Genomic DNA, 21802 nt, shown 5'->3' on the forward strand with positions numbered 1-21802 from the left:
GTGCCATTCACATCCTGGGCAGGCTCAATCGTGCAGCTGACAATCTTTCATGTCAGCAGTCTCGACCTGGGCAATGGAGACTCCACCCCAAGTCGGTTCAGCTGATTTGGAATCGCTTCCGAGATGCTCAGGTAGACCTGTTTGCCTCTCCAGAAAATTCCCACTGCCAGTTGTTTTACTCCCTGACAAGGTCGCCCTTGGCATAGACGCTCTGGCGCACAGCTGGCCGCTGGGCCTGCTGTGGGCAGCAAGTATGCATTTCCCCAGTGAGCCTTCTTGCACAGACATTGTGCAAGATCAGGGAGGATGAGAAGCAGGTCCACATGGTTGTGCCTTTTTGGCCCGGCCCGAACTGGTTCCCCTAGGGCTGGGTATTGTTCAAAATCTTTTGATCTGGTACCAATTTCGATACCTCAGTTGTTTCGATACTGGTTCCTAACAATACTTTTTTTCTATACCATATGTTTTAAAATCCATTTCAACATCAACACAAATACATTAAACACAAAACTTTTATTTTTCACCTTAATTAAAAACTCACTCAGGATAACATTAATACAACTGGTTGTGTTTTTTGGATAGGGGTGCGCCATTCAGGGGCGGACTGGGACCAAAAAGTTGCCCTTGATTTTCTGTCCCTGGGGCTATTGTGTTTTCCAGTCCAATGGGCTATCGTGAGTAGTGATGTAAAATTCCTAAGTGGATTCGTGTTGTTCACTCGTTTGATTGGGTGAAACGGATCGTAGCTGATTGTTTGCACTTGTTTCTAAATATTGCTGATTCAAGCGTTTTAAACAATTTGCGCGCATTCAGAGCTTGCGCTCACTCATTCAAAGTTGTTGTGTGACTGCGAGTATCTTCAGAAATCCTCCCCGTCACGTCAAGTGATGGTGGACAGCCAATCACGGCGAATTTAGGTCCTTAAATGCACGTATGCTACAAGCTCACACAGACACAGCCGCTTGACAAAAAAAAAAACACGCCGCTTGGCTTTTGCAACCGAAAGATAAATAATTTTTCGATACTCATAGTATCGAAGTTTTTCGTTCTATACCATAAAGGCATCGAAGTTCGGTATCCAGCCCTAGGTTCCCCAAACTTGTTATTCTCGCAACAGCCCCTCCCTATCCAATTCCATTGAGGAAAAACCTTCTTTCTGAAACTTCTACCCTGAGGGCTGGGTACCTCAGAATTCATGTGTATCACCACATCTCGGTTGATACCTGCCTTTATTAAGTCCTCCTATGAGCAGGCAGCCTGCTAGCATACGTCCAGCTCGAATATGCGGTGATCTTAATTTAGAAACGTATCAACTGTAACTCAGTGAATACGCAACGAAGAGACATGAGAGATATATCTATAGAAAGCTTGACGTCCACTTTTAAACTAAATAAGTGCTACCGAAAACAAATATTCTGTGAAAAAGTAATCCATATGAAAACAATGCGATGTCCGTCTTTCACGTCTCCCTTCAATATATCTAATGCGACCACACCCACGCTCTGAACGCGGTATTGAGATTATAATATTTCACTTGAAGCTTGCGGCTTGTAAAGGCCCATACAGAAAACAAAGCAGCGAGACCGTTCTTCAAGTTTTTTATTTTATTTTACAGTTTGCTTAGCGCTGAGATGAATAAGACATAATTCATCCCAAGAAGAAGTGCTGAGGATTACCTCAGGATTTGAGTTTTGGATTTCCTCAGAAAAAGGAATGAAGCGCTTTATTCAGCAGAGATCATAAACATGAGTATGTCTCTTTTTATTTATTTATTTATATTCTTGTACTTGTTTTCACATAACGTGTAAACATTTTACTAGTTAGACATTTTCCAAACTATAATTCATGACTAAATGTATAATCAAGTGAAACTTGAAGGTTCAAGAACAATATACTCGATACCATTCAAAAGCTTGATGTAAATATAAATGTAATAAATAAATGTAAATATAACAAATGTAACAAACAATGCTGTTCTTTAAATTTATATGAAAAAAAAAACTACAAAAAAAATATTATCTTCTCTTTTCAACATTAATATTGTTTTATTTATTTTTTTAGTAGAAAATCTAAATATTAGAAGAATTTCTGAAGGATCGTGTGACTGGAGTAATGAAGCTAAAAATTCAGCTTTGGTTGTTCCTAATAAACAGTTTAACTGCACTTGCAAGTGAATATTAAATTATTTTGTGGGATAATTAAATATATTCTAAATAAACTACAAACATAAAAATATATAGATTTATTTTGTCCTCACATTTTTTCTTATAACTCTCCCCTCTCAGTCACACAGCTGACTGAAAGGCTCATTATGCATCTCATTATGTGGGCCTTTGTCTTCTCAGATGTAAATCACAATATAATGCATGATAGTTCACGCCCTCTCGCATAGACCCTTTCTACACACAAAAAAAAAGTGTAGAAAACTAGAAAAATTGTTTTCTGTGAGTGAGTAAAAAAGATTTTCACATCATTTAGAAAGAAAAATTCTAGGCTACAATATCCAGTTCTCAAAAGTCCCGTGAACCAATTTTCTGTATGTGTTTTATGGCCTTATTCAAGTGATTCAAGTTGCTATTCACGCATAAACATTGTTGTCTCAAAAACACGATCATGTATATACATGCTGGTCACAAATTATTATAGCAACATTTAGATAACAGTAATATTAGACTTTAACCATTTAGATGTTTATAAGCCACAGAAAAAAGCACAAATGTCAGGGCATGACAAACCCCCTTAGACCTCAGAGGGTTAAGTTAGAGATTTTAAACTTTATATGACGTTCTTTACATGGTTTGTTTGAGCCTAACAGCTTTTAAGTTTTAAATATTTTAAAAATCTATTAGCCAGTATACGATGTTGCTTACAGTACCAAAACTGAAACATGTTTGAGAAAGCTAACAAATTTACAAACATTAAATGTTATATTTTGCTGTTTTTACAGTGACTGATGAGGATGTACGAATATTTATTTGCCTAAGGGTAGCGCACAAACGACTGCTTACTGGCAGCCGCAATAACGCCAGAGATGGCTGAAAGTAACATTATCAATAAACAACCATATTTACAGTAATTAAAGTCTGCTTGCATTTTTTAGGAATGTTGAGGTTTGTTAACCATGGCAAAAACGTCATCTTGACATCTTCCACAATTTCATAACCGTTTTAGTCCAAGCTGATAATTTTAGTGTGATTTTTATCTGAGTGATTGCAATATGTTTATATATGGGTCATTATACGAAAACGTGCCATTTCCCACTTTTAATGTTTGATTTTCAAAGTACTGTTTTGTAAATCTTTAAGCCTCTTTTTGGATGAAGTAGATCCTTACCTCTCAGTAAAATGTGCCGTGCCATCTCAGGCTAAATTATTATTATTATTATTATTTTTACATATAACTAATTTAAATGTGTGTGCTTGGTCAACCCTGTTAGCGACATATTCATTACTTTCTGAAAAGGTTTTAAATACACATATAGAACAAATCTGATATACTGTGAAAGATAAACCCCCCCTTGTTACATTAAGAGTGTTTGTGAATTGAGAATATTGAAAGTTTTATTGTTTTTTAGTGGATGAATATGTTCATTTCCAAATGACACTCTCCCAGCATCTTCTGTTTTAAGAAAAATGTATGTAAACAAAAATAAAACACCTCAATTCAATTTTGAGTGGATTATTAGCCTCTCTAACTAAACATTTACAATTAGTTGATTACATTTTTATTTTTAAAATTATATTAGAATATTATACAAGAAACAGGGTTGACACATCAGTAACAGGGTTGACAACAGTTACCGTATTGTTTATACTGCTTGTTTGAGTTTTCACTTGTGCTGCTCTCCAGTTCCACTCCGCTCTCCCTTCTCTGTCATTTAGTTCACTAACTGACTGCTTTTTCCCTGTGTCTCTGTCCTTTCTCCATTTTGCCCTCACTTTTCCTAAATATTCTTCTCATCTTTCAGGATCAGCATCTCTACGTTGTCTGTTTCTCAGCTGAAGAAAGAGGCATCCTAACAAAATCAAATCAAATAAAAATACAAAAAACACTTTAACAGCAACCTTGTTAATTTATTGACTTCATGATGTAAATACTATTACTGTAGTAAGAAAAGTACGTCTGTTAAAATTCTCAGTCATCCAGGTCAAAGTTATCCAAGAAGGGTTGGCTCAGGGGTGACAACCCCACAGAGGTTAAATACCTGGCATCCCCCATCAGTCATTTAAAACTGAAGAAAGCCCTTGGATGAGAGGAAATATCTTCAAATATGTAAGTAACAAGTCCAGTTGCCTTTGATTTAACCCTTCTTGGGTATACAAGACAAAAACACTTGAACGAGCTGTGTTCAACCAAGTCTCTACATTTCTCACACACAAGAACCTCCTTGACAGCAACCAATCTGGCTTCAGAAGTGGACATTCAACTGACACGGCCTTGCTCTCAGTTGTTGAAGCTCTAAGACTAGAGTCTTACCTATCAGATAGGTCAGTAAAAGTACCTTGAAGAGGTGAGGTGTCCAAGTCACAACATCTGGGGTGCCTCAGGGCTCAGTTCTTGGACCACTTCTCTTCTCGGTCTACATGGCATCATTAGGTTCTGTCATTCAGAAACATGGCTTTTCATACCACTGCTATGCTAATGACACTCAACTCTACCTCTCATTCCATCCTGATGATCCGACGGTAACTATTCGCATCTCAGCTTGTCTAACAGACATTTCTTCCTGAATGATGGACCATCACCTTCAACTCAACCTTGCCAAGACAGAACTGCTTGTGATTCCAGCAAACCCATCGTTTCATCACAATTTCACCATCAAGTTAGGCACATCAACCATAACTCCTTCAAAAACAGCTAGAAGCCTTGGAGTTATGATTGATGATCAGCTGACTTTCTCAGACCACATTGCTAAAACTGTCCGGTCCTGCAGATTTGCTTTATTCAACATCAAGAAGATCAAGCCCTTTCTTTCGGAACACGCTGCACAACTCCTTGTTCAAGCTCTTGTTCTGTCCAGGCTGGACTATTGCAATGCTCTCTTGGCAGGTCTTCCAGCCAATTCTATCAAACCTTTGCAATTAATTCAGAACGCGGAAGCTAGATTAATTTTTAATGAGCCAAAACGAAGACACGTCACACCTCTGTTTATCATTTTTATCAATTTGCACTGGCTTCCAATAGCTGCTCGCATAAAATTCAAGGCATTGATGTTTTGCCTACAAAACTACCACTGGCTCTGCACCAATTTACCTAAATTTGTTACTTCAGACTTACGTGCCCTCTAGAAGCTTGCGTTCTGCAAGTGAACGTTGCTTGAAAGTCACTTTTACAGACTTTTAAATTAAATGTTCCCTCCTGGTGGAATGACTTCCCCAAATCAATCTGGACAGCTGAATCCTTAGCCATCTTCAAGAATCGGCTTAAAACTCATCTCTTCCATCTTTATTTGACCCTCTAACTTTAAAACTCACTATTCTAATTCTATTCTTAAAAGAAAAATCTAACTACCTTTTCTAATCTTTTTGTATTCTATTTTCTTTTCATTTATTATGCTATTGTATATGTGTTCGTGTGTATGTGTAAAGACCTCTAACACTAGCTTGCTCTATTTTTTTTACTCTATCTGTTTTCTTTTTATTTATTATATTATTTAAAATCCCATGCTACGTGTACTGTGTTAACCTAACTGAGACTTGTTATAGCACTTATATATCATTGCTCTTTTTGTTGTTTTTGATTGCTTCAACTGTCTTCATCTGGAAGTCGCTTTGGATAAAAGCGTCTGTTAAATGAATAAATCTAAATGTATACAACATGGGTAAGACACACAAAAGCATACGTGCGTCATCCCTGTTACCCTGGAATGGTAACAGGGTTGACGAAAAAGGTTATTGGCAGCCATTACTAGCCATGAGGTATCGGTAAAGACACCACATTATGTGCCTTAATGAGAGGCTTAAACGTTGTTATATATGTACATTTTTAGATATGTCCAAATTACTTTTTAACTTATACTTTTCTGGTAACAGGGCTGACACAATGAGCATGTCCCTGTCTTTCAGACATTACATAAACTCAAAGAAAATTCATTAAAAAGAAGAGAACACTTGTCTTCTACCATCAACTTCATGAAAGGCAGATGATGTCACTTCCTGGAACTGATGTAACTTTTGGAACAGTCCATTATCTTTAAAGAGGTGTTTTCATAAAAAGTAACAGGGTTGACGAGAACCTTTGTTTTTTTTGACACATGTGAAGAATAAAATCCATTCATGGCTAATGAACTGACATTTAAGGCTTTATACTACTATATATTTTTTTATGATGGTTTGACTTTTTTGGCCCCGATAGCAAGTAGAATTAAAAAAAATCATACTAAGGGACAGGCCATTTTCAACATTTCTGCAAGATGCTTTGCACAAAAATGTGATTAAAATCCTTTCAAAACAAAAGAAACAGAAATTAATTTATTCTTATATTATGAGACATATTATGGAAACTAAATTATAAAAGATTTTATTTGTTTTATGGTTTATTAAGATTTACAGAGCTTTTTTTTCTGAGGGACACAAAATGGCATGTTTTCGTATAATGACCCATATATATAAACACTTTCATTATTGTTTTTACAACCTTCAATTAGAAAACTGAGAAAATAACAAACTTTGAAACTTAACCTATGATAAGTCACAATGTTTTTCAAAGGAATTGAAAACTCCCCAATCTGGAGTATCCACGGAGGAATGAGGTGACACAGCGATCTCATGGAAGTGGTTTGCTGACACGCATGAGGCAATTTGGTCTAAACCCTCAATAACATCTTTAATTTTAATTGCCTCATGCATTTCAGAGAACCCTTCTGTGGCAGGAAGAAAGCAGCCAGGGTCATCACCAGAGCAGCCAGTGTCATCAGATGAAAGCAGGTAGGGCTGTGCGATATAGGGAAAATATCTAATTGCGTTTTTTTTGACAGATATTGCGATTTGATTTGTGATTTTTATATTTACAAAGTCAATCTTCAGCTTAATATTGTCAATAATGTGCAGCACAGTATGATTACACAGTATGATTATCTTTACCCTGCTGAAAAAATTAATTCTTACAGTTTCCATGAAATGCCAACCATTACAGTTTCCATGAAATGCCAACCATTACAAAATTAGGAATGCAATAGGAATTACTGTTGATCTACCCAATACTAATTAATATATATGTATATATTATATAAATTTTACTTTCGTTTTAAACGAGAGCCAGGGGCTAACCTGCATCGAGCCTCATCCATACTGCCAGATGCGCTCGTGGAGATTTGCGTGGCAGGGCCACGCGAGAATATAACAGAGCGTTACAAAACTGACTGCGTGATGGCGGCAAGTGTGAACGGCTCGTCCGTGACACGGGATTCGTGCAGCGAAGGAAAGAGAGGGGCGAGTATGAGAAGCATTCAGAGACACAGTGCGCTCTTCTGAATTGGGAATTAAGTGAATGCAATGTTTTATTTTAACATAAAACTAATTTATTTTTATGTTAAAATAAAACATTGCATTCACTTAATTTTTGTGTCAATCTGAATGGAATAAAATGTGCCTTCATGTGCTATTGACATTTTCATAAATACAACTTCAGGAGGCATCCAGGTGCATCTTCAGAGTAGGAACTGTGATTGAGAAACTTGGGGATAACTTGAATACCAGAGTTTACAAATCTAAAGAACTTTTAACATGGCCTAAAGGAGAATGCATTCGGTAGTGCATTTACATTTATTTGTTTAGCGGACACGTATATGAAATTACTTATTATGAGAATAACAATCAATCAAACCAACAAAAATTCATCAATTTGTTAGTGCTATGACAAGTCCTAGTTAGCCTAAAACAGTATATGTAGCAAGGTTGAGCTGAATATATATATATATATAACACACACACACTAACACACACACACACAGGTCCTTCTCAAAAAATTAGCATATTGTGAAAAAGTTCATTATTTTCCATAATGTAAGGATAAAAATTAAACTTTCATATATTTTATATTCATGAAGTGAAGTGAAGTGACATTCAGCCAAGTATGGTGACCCATACTCAGAATTTGTGCTCTGCATTTAACCCATCCGAAATGCACACACACAGAGCAGTGAACACACACACACACACTGTGAGCACACACCCGGAGCAGTGGGCAGCCATTTATGCTGCGGCGCCCGGGGAGCAGTTGGGGGTTCGATGCCTTGCTCAAGGGCACCTAAGTCGTGGTATTGAAGGTGGAGAGAGAACTGTACATGCACTACCCCCACCCCATATTCATTGCACACCAACTGAAATATTTCAGGTCTTTTATTGTTTAAATACTGATGATTTTGGCATACAGCTCATGAAAACCCAAAATTCCTATTTCAAAAAATTAGTATATTTCATCCAAACAATAAAAGAAAAGGGTTTTTAAATACAAAAAAAAAAAAAAGTCAACCTTCAAATAATTATGTTTGGTTATGCACTCAATACTTGGTCGGGAATCCTTTTTCAATGCAGCGTGGCATGGAGGCAATCAGCCTGTGGCACTGCTGAGGTGTTATTGATGCCCAGGATGCTTTGATATAGCGGCCTTAAGCTCATCCAGAGTGTTGGGTCTCTCAACTTTCTCTTCACAATATCCCACAGATTCTCTATGGGGTTCAGGTCAGGAGAGTTGGCAGGCCAATTAAGCACAGTAATACTATGGTCAGTAAACCATTTACCAGTGGTTTTGGCACTGTGAGCAGGTGCCAGGTTGTGCTGAAAAACGAAATCTTCATCTCCATAAAGCTTTTCAGCAGATGGAAGTGTAACAACAATGAGTTTTACGTAGTAATTAACTCAAATGATATATAGGGAATTTGAATAATTAATCACTAATTTGATTAATATATATCTCAGATGACAGTTACATTAAATTTGATTATGAAAAATATCTCAATTGCCTATAACAATAAATAATCACAGGGCACTGTAACTTACTCATTAATATGTCAATATTACATTCTTCATATCAATTATTGTGATATCTCTTACTGTAAATTACTGCAGATCAAACTGTGGTATGTCCAGCACACCACTGTAGACCTATCAATTTTCAATAAAGTTATCACGCCTTATAATTCAAGGAAAAGTATTCTCTGGCCATGAAAATATTATCCTATCCTTATGATAAATTTAGTTTCTAAATTTAGAGCTTGTAGCTAAAGACCAAAACATTTCAGTGACTCGTAATGTGAGTGGGGTGGAGTCCAAGCCAATCATTTTATATATGGGTTTTTAATAATTCAACTAGTAATACATCAAACTACAAATCACACAGAGTAAATATGCGTACGAAAATACAGACAATAAACATTTACAAGACATAACGGAATCCAAATAAAAGAGAGAGAGAGAGAGAGAGCGAGAGAGAGAGAGAGAGAAGTGGAGAAAGCGAGAGAGATCACAGAATGAGCTCAGGTATGAAAATCAGTCAGTAAACCTTATTGGAACCAACAACGAATCAAATAATAGCAACACTTTAAAGCAGCATTTAAATCTCCATAGAAAACGATACTTGCATGGCCCAGTGGGTGAGCGTGGTACCGGCGACGCACGTGTGATGTCACGTGGTCCTTTGAAAACTGCGCGCGTGGGCCGGAGGCCGTATGACGCGCGTGCAAGCTGCGCTGGATCTTGGCGTGAGCGTGGAGTCACGTGTTCCTTTGTTGCAAAGAGGTGTTCGTTCATCTTCGCGCGGTATTTGAAAGGTTCAACAAACATTGTTCCAGAATTCGTCTTCCTTGCGTGGAGAGGCGAATAGTTGAATAAACTTAGTAAAGAAAAGAAAAGAACGAAACGAAAGCTTCTAAAGGAGCCATTAAAATGGCTTTTTCTCTCAGCCCCTGTGCTGAGGGGGTTTGCGCTGTGAGCGCGGCCTATGGCCGCGCGGAAACAACGTTGGAGAGCAGCGTATCCGAGAACGGGGAAGAGGAAGAAGAGAGAAGAAGAGAGAGTGGACCTTGTTTGGTCAATTCTTATAGCTTGAAATAGTTCACGCCCATTTTCGAGGGAGCATCCAATGAATGTCCGCGATCTGAAGCGGAGGGAAAGTTCCTTTGTCTCGGTTGAGACAACCCCCTGATGATTTAGGGCCTGTCCGATTTCATCAGGAATATTAAAGCAAGTTCATTATTCCAGATTAAATACATTTTTCATTACTTTGCTCTAGATAAATGGGTCTGTCAAAGCATGACGATTACACAGATACTAAAATTAATATGTGCAAATGATCAAAACATGAAGATACATTCAAATGCAGAATTACACACATTTAAAGATTTGATTAACACATGATAACACTGCAGATATTCCCAATTTATATAGGAAACCTCTAATGTACCGCAAAAACAATACTATACACATTAAGACTACATTTGAGTACATTCTATCATTCTTTTGTAAGGATTAGGTTTCCTGTCCTGTGGTCCTGTGTGGTCGTAAAATTTTACGAGCTACCAAGGAGTGTGGGGGTTGCAGAACATTTCTTTTTGAGAAAGTATAAGATTGAAATCAAGCATTACCACTTATAAGTCAGCACTTTAACCATTTACCCAGGATTAACCATTTTATGCAATACACAAACATTCAAAATACATATTTAATAAAGGACTTACAAAAGTAAGGAACAAAAAGAAAGGTTTCTTTGTGTGTGTGTGTGTGTGTGTGTGTTAAGGAATTTGGGGGGGGTTTCAGGTATCCTTTGAGGCTCGCATGGGTATCGTAAAGTAATTTAAGTCCAGCCAGGCTGGCATTTAGTACCAACAGTCTGAATTTATAAAACAAAATTTAACCCATGAATCGCTGACCTGCATATCTGTTACAGAAGCATGAAGTGCTCCAAAATCTCCTGGTAACTAGCTGCATTGACCCTGCCCTTGATAAAACACAGTGGACCAACACCAGCAGCTGACATGGCACCCCAGAACATCACTGACTGTGGGTACTTGACACTGGACTTCAGGCATTTTGGCATTTCCTTCTCCCCAGTCTTCCTCCAGACTCTGGCACCTTGATTTCCGAATGACATGCAAAATTTGCTTTTATCCGAAAAAAGTACTTTGGACCACTGAGCAACAGTCCAGTGTTGCTTCTCTGTAGCCCAGGTCAGGCGCTTCCGCCGCTTTTTCTGGTTCAAAAGTGGCTTGACCTGGGGAATGCGGCACCTGTAGCCCATTTCCTGCACACGCCTGTGCACGGTGGCTCTGGATGTTTCTACTCCAGACTCAGTCCACAATCTTCCTCAGGGTCCGGTCACCTCTTCTCGTTGTGCAGCGTTTTTTTGCCACACTTTTTCCTTCCCACAGACTTCCCACTGAGGTGCCTTGATACAGCACTCTGGGAACAGCCTATTCGTTCAGAAATTTCTTTCTGTGTCTTACCCTCTCTCTTGAGGGTGTCAATGATGGCCTTCTGGACAGCAGTCAGGTCGGCAGTCTTACCTATGATTGCGGTTTTGAGTAATGAACCAGGCTGGGAGTTTTTAAAAGCCTCAGGAATCTTTTGCAGGTGTTTAGAGTTAATTAGTTGATTCAGATGATTAGGTTAATAGCTCGTTTAGAGAACCTTTTCATGATATGCAAATTTTTTGAGATAGGAATTTGGGGTTTTCATGAGCTGTATGCCAAAATCATCAGTATTAAAACAATAAAAGACCTGAAATATTTCATTTAGTGTGCAATGAATCTAAAATATATGAAAGTTAAATTTTTATCATTACGGAAAATAATGAACTTTTTCACAATATGCTAATTTTTTGAGAAGGACATATACATATACACATACACACACACACACACACACACACACATATATATATATATATATATATATATATATATATATATATATATATAGAAAAAGAAAACAGACCGAATAGAAAGTAATTGTAATAACAGGTCAAGTGTTTATGAAAACCATGTGTCTTTGTTTCTTTAAAATGGATTATTGGTTTTATTATTTTTTCAAATACAGCTATTTTGTTAGTGTCAAGCCCTTCTCTTGTTCAAGTTCCAAAGGACACATGGATGACTCAAATTTTCAGCTCAATCGGTTTTATTTTTATTTTGGCTTTGTCAGTTGATTGGTCTGTTCATTAAATTAGCTTGTAAACCTTTAAAAACAGAAAACGTCTCAGGTTACGAATGTAACCATGGTTCCCTGAGGGGGAACAAGACACTGCGTCCTCTGAAGGGACACTATGGGGAACACCTCGTCGTGACCCGTGTCTGAAGCATACTTTGAAAAACGCCAACGTGTTGGCCGGCGACAGCCTCTGACGTCGCTACCGGCGCAACTATAAATACACACCCGTAGGACCCGTCACTTATCTTCTTCGTGAAGCTTGCGTCCGAAGCATGGCAGGGAGCTAGAGGATGCAGTGTCTCGTTCCCTCTCAGGGAACCATGGTTACATTCGTAACCTGAGACTTTCCCTGTCAAGGGAACTTCGAACTGCGTCCTCTGAAGGGACACTATGGGGAACAGTATACCCACACCGCCATGCTGAGGGGAGTGCAGGCCAGAATCATGGCAAACACTAAGTACCAACTCTACCATTTCACCGGGAGTCGCCCCTGGGACGGTTCGATGGCTGTCCATAACATTATCCCTTATGGCCAAAGGCCTAAGCTACATAGCCAACTTACCTGCAGCTCGTAAATGGAATGGCCCGGGAGAAGAGCAATTGGAGGACGGAACGTACAGATGAAGCCTCGGCCACGCCTGTACCAAAACTGTGCCGCAAAACTGATCCACCCAAATCTGGCCAACCTTTCCAACTCTGCTTCAACACCTTGGTGCGAATGCGCCATTCCCGAGCCTCAGCCCCTGCCTCAGCAGGATGCCTGCTCTCACAGTGCGTCTCAAAACAGTATGTAGTACTGGAGCGATCCGATGAAAAAAACGAGAATTCAGTCTCCCGCTGAGAGGAGGAGTCCGAGCTCCGAGTAGCATGCTCATAGGCGACCCTTTCAGAAAAGGGGAGCGCTGCTAACTACCACGAGAATTGCCCACACAGCCCCCCATGTTGAGGGGTAGTGCTTGAGGTGTATAACAAATACACACTGGTTGAATGAAGCCCAAGGAACCTCGGGGCTAATCATCTTAAGAAAGGGAACGAAGCGGAGCGCGTAACCCTTACAGTACAGGATTCCAGAAAGTGTGCAGAGCCTTGCGTGCACACTTACCACTTATGTGGATTTCAGAAAGTGCGCAAAGCATTAACGTGCACACTGACCACCATGTGGTTTTGAGAAAGTACACAGGCTTAGCGTGTGTACTGAAAGGTTACCTGACAACCACAGTATGTGGGAGCTCACCTTCAGAGAGATCTATGAAGCCTACTATCTGATAACCACAATATGTGGGAGTTCACCTACAGAGAGGCCTAGAGCGGCCTACTACCTGTTACCAGATAACCACCTCAGTGGAAGGTAATATGGAACTCGACTCCAGGGAGGCCTGGTAAGGCCTACTACCTGACAACCACAAACCGTAGGAGCTCGTTTTTTAGTGGAAACGCACAGTATGTGGGAGCTAAATCTCCAGGGAGGCCTGGTGAGGCCTACTACCTGACAACCACAGTATGTGGGAGCTCACCATCAGAGAGGCCTGATGAAGCCTACTACCTGATAACCACAATATGTGGGAGTCCACACAGCCCCTCATGTTGAGGGAAGCGATGCTTGGGGTGTATAACAAATACACACTGAATGAAGCCCATGGACCCCAGGGCTAATCATCTTCAGAAAGGGAACGAAGCAGAGGGCGTAACCCCTACCGTACAGGATTTTAGAAAGTGCACAGAGACTTGCCGGACATCCATGACCTGGCCGGACATCCATGAAATTCCCTGCAGTGCTGTGCCAGTTCTGACGATCAGCCAGGCTCCTCGGGAGGGGGTGTGGGATGAGCAACCGCAGAGCGCTTGGTTCCCACACGCGGGACTCGCTCCGCAGTGGGCGTCGCGCCCGGGGGGGCGAACCCACGTACCACGGCCGCCTGCCGAAAGCCTGTGATCGTGGCCAGAGCACAAGGCTGGAACTGAGCACTGTAAAGGAAACTCCCAGAGTTTGTTAGTAGACATATAACCACCAGCAACATAACACCCATAAGCAGAAAGGTTTACATAGTCACCCACCCTCCTGTACTGGAGTCCCGCTTTACGGGACGTCCCCTTTTGGTCCGTACCGTCAGTAAGGTGGCCACTATGAAAATAGGATCGACCAAAACATAACAGGTCCAGGATAGGAGACTGTTATGTGAGAAACTTTCCACCTAACACCGATCGGGGGAGCGCTGGTGGCTACAGGGGAATTAGGCAGGGGAGAAATAAAACAGAAGTTAAAAACATCCAACAGGAAGTGACTAACTCCTAGATATCGCTCCGATCCGGACGAGAACGCTGCCTCGTCTGAATCACATCCCTCAGACCTTGCTTACCTCTTCTTGACCCGTGATTCCTCTTGCCTCTTGCCTGACACTAGCCTTCTGCGCCCATCTTCGATCCTCAGATCGAGATGGGCCAGGACCCCTTTGTTGTTCGGGCTCTGCTGCTGCGTATGATTTACCATTTAAGCGGGATGTATCCTGGAAGGGCTTAGATGGCAAAGAGGGAGATTTTAGAGAGGATGTTCCCCCCACTGAGAGATAGCTATCTAGCATCTCTTTTACAGGGGGCATCCTCTCATAGCCGTTCTTGTGCATGCCATCGATATCAGCATATCTCGTATGCTGAAACCGATGGATGCGGGAGAAAAACAGCCTCTTCCATTCCTTTTCGACTTCTGCCTGTAGGTCAGGCAAGAATGGAAGGCTCACCTGGGCTGGCGGGCTACAGTCAGACGAATAACGCTCATCGAGGCGACCTCGCGATGTTACCTTTCTGGCACGCTTCCATTTTTTTTTTTTTTTGCCATGGCGCGATCCATAACCTCTAGCAGCTCCCCATACACAGAGCAGAAGAAATGAGCGGCTCAGCCTCAGCTTCTTCGCCACTCTAAAATATCTCCTTTTTTTCTGGGTAGAACCCAGCAGAGCAATAACTTCAGTGTCAGAATGGGTTAATGACAACGCATCTTCCTCCCGAAGTTCGCTCTCGTTTGCCGCCGGAGAGTGTGAGAGGAAAAGTCCCTCTCTACACTCCTCAGCGAGATCCACCTGTGATCCCCACGAGCTCATTCTCCTCCGTGCCTCGGCAATGGTGGGTCCTGAGCCGCGAGATCCAGATGGCTGTCTCTCTTTCCACGAAAAAAGTGAGACAAACGAGAGCAGAGCTTTTTCATAGAAAAACGCTCGCAGTGTGCGCAGATTGCCCCCCTCAAGGACATCGCGTGCCTGCTCTTCGCCCAAACAAGAGATGCAACGACTGTGTGTGTCATCAGGTGTCAAATATCGATGACATGGATGCACACACTGTTTAAACGCCTTGCTAGTAGGGATGTGCAACAGTGATCGAGTACTCGAGTACTCGACCGCGACAGCGATGATCGATCTCATAAACGATGATCGAAATTATTATTATTTTTTTATTATTGGTTATGGCAGCAAGTTGGGCGGCGCCCTGATCTCTGATTGGTTAGCTTCCCACTTGATACCTCAAAAGACGTTAGAAGACAGATAATCATGGCCTCAAAATCACGTAGGTGATGGCTGGTTTCCCTTTGAGAAGAACGATGAAAATACAGTTCAGGGTAAGCTGTGCAGCACCAAGCTGTCACACACATCTACAACAAATATAATCCGCTATCATCTAAAATGTGTACATAAAATATTTGGCGATAACAGAGCGGCAACTCAGACGAGCATTGAATCACTTGCCGTAAGACCTAAATGCAACGCAGGCAGAACCGAGAAGACGACAAAGCTGTTCGCTGAAATGGTGGTGAAAGATTTGCTGCCCATTAGTTTCAGGGACAGAGAAGGTTTACTTGTCCAGTGGAACCTGGCTGTTCCTGCAACATCTGTTCCAGCGGAGCGAATTTATTCCACTAAATGTGAACAGGCTGTGCACTCGGCTCTCATCGGAGCACGTAGACCGACTTATCTTTTTGAATAGACATTTTAATGTTTCACCGGTCGTGGTAAATATAATATCCATTTTTTTAAATAATATTATTATTTTAGTTTTGAGCTTTAGCCATAGTTAAAATATCTAGGCTATTGGTCTCTGTTTTATACCTTATAATAGTTGTTTGGTTAAACTTGGTGAACTTTTTTCTTTATTTTTTAAAAACTAAGTTTCACCGCTGGATCAAAATATGCTGCTAAAGCTATATTGGAAGACAATGTTTTGTTAAAAAAAAAAATGCAGTTGAATAAAGTACCAAAAAAAAAAAAAGTATCTTTGTGTGTTAATTTTTAAATCACAGACAAATAATGAAATGGTCTTTATAAAATAAAAATGCACTGGATATATTTGTAGCCTAATTACATTAAACATATTCGTAGAGATGACGAAAATTATTTGTTTTTAATAGTTTTTATCTTAAATATATTTTAAATCTTATTCAATCCCAGTTACACTTTTGGTCAATTTCACATCTGCATCGGCGAATTTCTTTTTTTCAGATAAAAGTTGCAAGAGCTAGTCTATATCTGATTAATTAACATTAACAATTATGCTGAAATCGCTGCATATCAGTGATTCGTTTCATGCTCATATAAGCAATGCACGATAATGATATTGCTCTTAAATGTTTTATTTTTCTAATATTATTGTTATTATTTTATTACTGATGTTATAATAATGCAGCTGAGCTTTTTTTCCGTCATATTTGTATGGAATAAAATCACTTTCAAAAATAATCGTACGTAATTCAAAACATTTGTGTGTAATTTTAATATACTCGTGCGTAATTTAAAACTATTGTACGTAATTCTGTTTTTTGTCAGAGTTGGATTCCAAAATTTATGGCCACGACAGTTTGCAGATACGCGATTTTGTGTGTTTTTTATAGTACAACTTTAAAATGTACGACTGTGACATTTTACAGACACTGCGCTTTTTTTCACAATAGCTCTCTTGCACACACGACATGCGAAATTACGACCACGAAATGCAGTGTGCGAAACGGCTGTCAAAAATACGTCATCAAGGTCACAGGCATTAATCCGAGGGAAGATGAATCGATTCAACGAAGTGCGCATGAGCCCCACCAAAGTTTTAAACTACTGACGCCGAAATGGCGGATCAGCAGCCAAGCGCTCACACCCAGGCGGCAAGGAACTCGACCGGAAGTTGAAGTCGGGTGGGGGCTGCCATCTTTTAGCAGAAATTCACTTGCGTTAGCATTCCCATTGACTCCCATTCATTTCGGCGTCACTTTGACAGCGAATAACTTTACATCTGAGGCGTTTAAAGACTCCGTTTGTCCGTTATTTCTTTCTAAAGATACACAACAATGTATAAAGGGCTCCATTACCTTCTATGTTACATTATGGCCCCATATAAACAGTTTTTGTAAAAAATAGGCTAACGATTGCGTCATAACCACTTGACTCTCTGTCGCATTACCGTACAGACAGGAGGAGAAGCTCGCAGGCAATTAACTTAATATGGTGTACTGGCGTTACATTTTAAAATACTATACAAAATAATTAATCAGAATACTTACTCCTGCTCACTCACACCAAAGAACTCCCCGCTCAAGCTCGCCGTCTCTGCAAGATTAACGATGGCAGTTTGCACGCACAGCCAATTAGAAGATTTACATCCGTCAGACAGGTTGCTGACGTTGTCAAGCTTCATCTGAGTCTGCGCGTCAGAAACGGAAGTGCTAAAAAACGCTAAAAATGGGCTTCACTTGTCTCAATTGAGTTCAAATGGGGTCGCTGTGTCCATTTCTTTTACTGTCTATGGGACCGAACTTGGACTGAACTTGACGACCCCTGTGTTTAAGGGTTAACGTTAGTTATAACTAATAACAGAGAGTATCAATATTACAGAGATAGTAATCGTTTGTTAACATGGACAAATGGTGCATAGTCTAATTAAATATGTGCTAATTTGCATAAATACCACAACAGATCTAAACATTGGGTTTAGCCAGGTGAAAATGTCTTGTTAAATTTTGTTGACAAATAACAGTAAAATACTTAATATTAAGATCTGAGTGGAACCCATTTAGGCTACCCATGAGCATTAATACAGAGAGGCAGGAAGAAGTACTTTGGTTCCTACTTAGGCTGGTTCCTTTATTAATTTTTAAGTAGGGGTTCGTTAATGCGCATCTCGTCAGTAAAGCCGGTTCTCTAATCAGCGGTTAATTCCGTCAGGTGCGTGATTTCACATAGAGCAGCTGTTACTACACAGAGCCGTTGTTAACTGCGAAGATGCACCAAAAAACGCTGAAAATTAATATGATTTGCGCATCTTCTCTATTAACAACGGCTCTGTGTAGTAACAGCTGCAAAATGTGAAATCACGCACCTGATGTAATTAACCGCTGATTAGAAAACCGGCTTTACTGACGAGATGCGCATAACGATCGGCCGATCGTGATCGAGCACCCCTATTTTTAAGATATTATATTTGGGGCTGTTTCTGGGGGACGAGTCTGAGGCAAGAACATGAGACAATAGTAAGGAGAATGCAAAAGACAAAAGGTAGGCAAAATAAAAAGTAAATTTCCAGAAACAGTCCCACGGACCAAACTAATAAAGGCTGGTTTCTAAAGTACTTCTTCCTGCCTCTCTGTATTAATGCTCATGGGTAGCCTAAACTGGTTCCATTCAAACCTTAATATTAAGTATTTTACTGTTATCAACAAGATCGAACAAGACATTTTAACCTGGCTATACCCAATGTTTAGATCTGTTGTGGTATTTATGCAAATTAGCACATAAATACAGAAAGAAATGACTGTGTAAGTTAATTTTTCTTTAAACCATTGATTTAATTGATTTACACAATATTGTAGTAACAAGATGTTGTAGTCTTTATTTGCTGGAAAATGACAATCAGTCAAGTTTGTGTTTTAAGCACATCTGACACATCCCTACACCTGAAATGTGAAGCAGAACGAGCTCCACTTGCAGGTTATTGTAGAATATGTAAGCACACTGCCATATGCATAATTTATTTTTGCACTGTTAATCAATTTTACATTTTCACTTAGTGCAGGTTAATTTAAGGAAGATAATGTACTACAGATATTTAAATCCTTTTTGTATGTACTCCACTTCTTCACTGCCAGACCATCATCTTAATGTTTATGCAGTTCAATGTTTTTATTATTTTTTTATATCTCAAGAACCTTGTTCAGTAAGTATTTAGATGTTTTTCATATCTGTCACGGTCGAAGCATGATCTGTTTCTGTTGTTCTGATTAAGGAAACTTGTGTTGGGGAGGATTCAATGTCTGCTGAGGCACATGTGAATGTGTTATAAAGTGAGTATCAGAAAACACATCCCAGACACATGGACTGTCAAAGACCATGCGACAGGAACATGCTCCTGGAGATGCTGAGAAAGCATTGAAGGAATCTCTGTGGAGGATGTACTCAAAAAATACACATACTTTAGGACACCTGCTGAGTGACTCATCAACTGTAAAATATCTTGTTTCAAATCTTTTCAGGTAATATTCTTCTGTACCTTTTTATCCCATCTGTTAAAAATTAAAAGCAATAGTTTTAGAAAACAATGTAAGATTTATCAGTCTAGACAAGAACATGAAAAGCATCGTATATTGTGAACCTTATACATTAGCTTCTGATTATTGCTACAGTTCTGCAGTGTATGTAGCTCCACTGTCTGAGCCAAAGAGGATGCAACAGAATCTGAAAAGTGTTTTCTTTTTTTTCTCTTTATTTTTGTTGTTATTATTGTTGTTATTATTCTTTTTATTTATTTTATGAAAGGGGGACCCATCTACACCTTTCCTACCATACACCTGAAGGATACTGACTGTAAAATGGCAATCACAGGAGGAGGGCTCAGTGTGGTGACAGAGACTTGTTATAGCTCTTATATGTCATTGCTCTTTTTGTTTTTTGATTGCTTCAACTCTGTCCTCATTTGTAAGTCGATTTGAACAAAATCATCTACTAAATGAATAAATGTAAATATTAGTATAACCTGTGGTATAGATGAGTGCCAGTCAACTTATTCCTGATTCCATTCTTTTAGAAACCATGCACAGGGAGCATATGTACTTTTGTTACTCAGTGAATAGTCAGTAGTACAGTTGTATTATAATATAATGGAGAAGGGTCTGGCTGCAGACTTGCACTTTCAGACACTTGCGCTTCTATTTTCAATTGGATATTTTATTCTACTTACTGGTTACTTATTGTTTGAATCTCTCAACATTTGTTTTTCTCTTGTGTAGGTATGGTTGACTGGAAGTCTGTCAGTCCAGATGTGAGGAAGACACAGAGTGGAGCTGGAGCTCAGCAGATGTGTGATGGGGTAGATACTGTGGTCTTGGAAAGAAGGGCATCTTCACAGCTTTCTATTCAAAGAGTTTGCTGGATTCTGTTCTATGGACTGCTACTACAGAATGAATTAATGAAAGAGTTCAATTCAATTCAAGTTTATTTGTATAGCGCTTTTTATAATACAAATCGTTACAAAGCAACTTTACAGAAAATTATGTTTCTACAATATTTAGTAGTAGCTAGTAGTTTGTGAACGTTTGAGTGGTCTATCTATCTATCTATCTATCTATCTATCTATCTATCTATCTATCTATCTATCTATCTATTTATCTATCTTTTTACTTGAATTGGGGACTGAAACTGAAAGCTAAATAAATGTTTTAGTGGATAAACCTGTGTCTGTTTGCTTAATTGGTTAATGTCACTTAAAACAAGGTTACTAAACTTTTCTGACTAATTTTTAAATTTATTAGTTTTTTTTTTTTTGTTTTTTTACTAATTTTTCTCTATCAGGCAAAACCTAGTTTTCTAGTGTAACACTTTACAATAAAGTTTAATTTGTTGACTGATGTATTAACTAACATTAACTATGAATAATGCATTTGATACAGTATTTATTAAACTTTGTTAGTTTATAAAAATACAGCTGTACGTTGTTTGTTCTTCTTAGTTCACTAATGTTAACAAATACAGCTGACTTTAAATGACCTTAACTTAAGAACATCAAGTGCGACTAACCAATAAAAATAATTGTAATCTGTTTTTGATTATTGATAAACTAAGACCTAAAAGTGCGGTGGTGATTACGTCATTAAGGTACTTTCGAAAGTAATTTAAAATAATATTATTTACATCATTAACGCTGTTTTTACATTGGATAAATGTAAATTGGTTTTATAGGATTATGTGTTTAATTTATCGCTTTCTATGAATCTATAGGCCAATAGCGATTAAGAGTATGACTCTTCGTTGAATCGATTGATCTTCCCTCGGAAAGTAATGCCTGTGACCTTGATGACGTATATTTGACAGCCGTTTCGCACACTGCATTTCGTGGTCGTAATTAGAGGTCTTCACACCCGAGACCCGTCGACTCCGGACCCGACCCGGGACCCGTACGGGTTCGGGTCTATATTTTAAATCATCAGTCGGGTCCGAATCTATTACCTCGGGTCCCGGGTCTGTTTAACATTGTGTGTAATACCCGTGCGATCGGAGTCATCTGACTCGAAGAACATCCGGCCGTGATCAAAGACTACTTGTGTTTTTTGTAACTTGCAACTTAGAATTAGGAAAAGAAAAGAGTGAGCCAAAAAAAGTGATCTCTCTCTCTCTCTCTTGCTCGCACACTCAGAGAGAGTT

The 21802-nt window shown here is 39.3% G+C and overlaps 1 protein-coding gene across 5 annotated transcripts in view; it reads left to right on the plus strand.

Annotated features, from left to right (window-relative positions):
• The window catches only part of LOC113109005 (uncharacterized), a 32825-nt gene extending 12194 nt beyond the window's left edge, over positions 1-20631 (plus strand). For 2 of the 5 annotated variants that reach the window (XM_026272469.1, XM_026272474.1), the window contains exons 9-11: positions 6854-6926; positions 19392-20080; positions 20392-20631. In XM_026272469.1, the coding sequence (XP_026128254.1) occupies positions 6854-6926; positions 19392-19437 (119 nt within the window). In that variant the 3' untranslated portion in view covers positions 19438-20080; positions 20392-20631. Of the gene's footprint in view, positions 1-4138; positions 4224-6853; positions 6927-19391; positions 20081-20391 lie in introns of those variants that run through there. The other 3 variants (XM_026272470.1, XM_026272473.1, XM_026272472.1) reach the window with 3 other exon arrangements.
• The last annotated feature ends 1171 nt before the right edge of the window (positions 20632-21802 follow it).

This window comes from Carassius auratus, chromosome 9 (genome assembly GCF_003368295.1).
Source record: "Carassius auratus strain Wakin chromosome 9, ASM336829v1, whole genome shotgun sequence".
NCBI classification, from domain to species: Eukaryota; Metazoa; Chordata; class Actinopteri; order Cypriniformes; family Cyprinidae; genus Carassius; species Carassius auratus.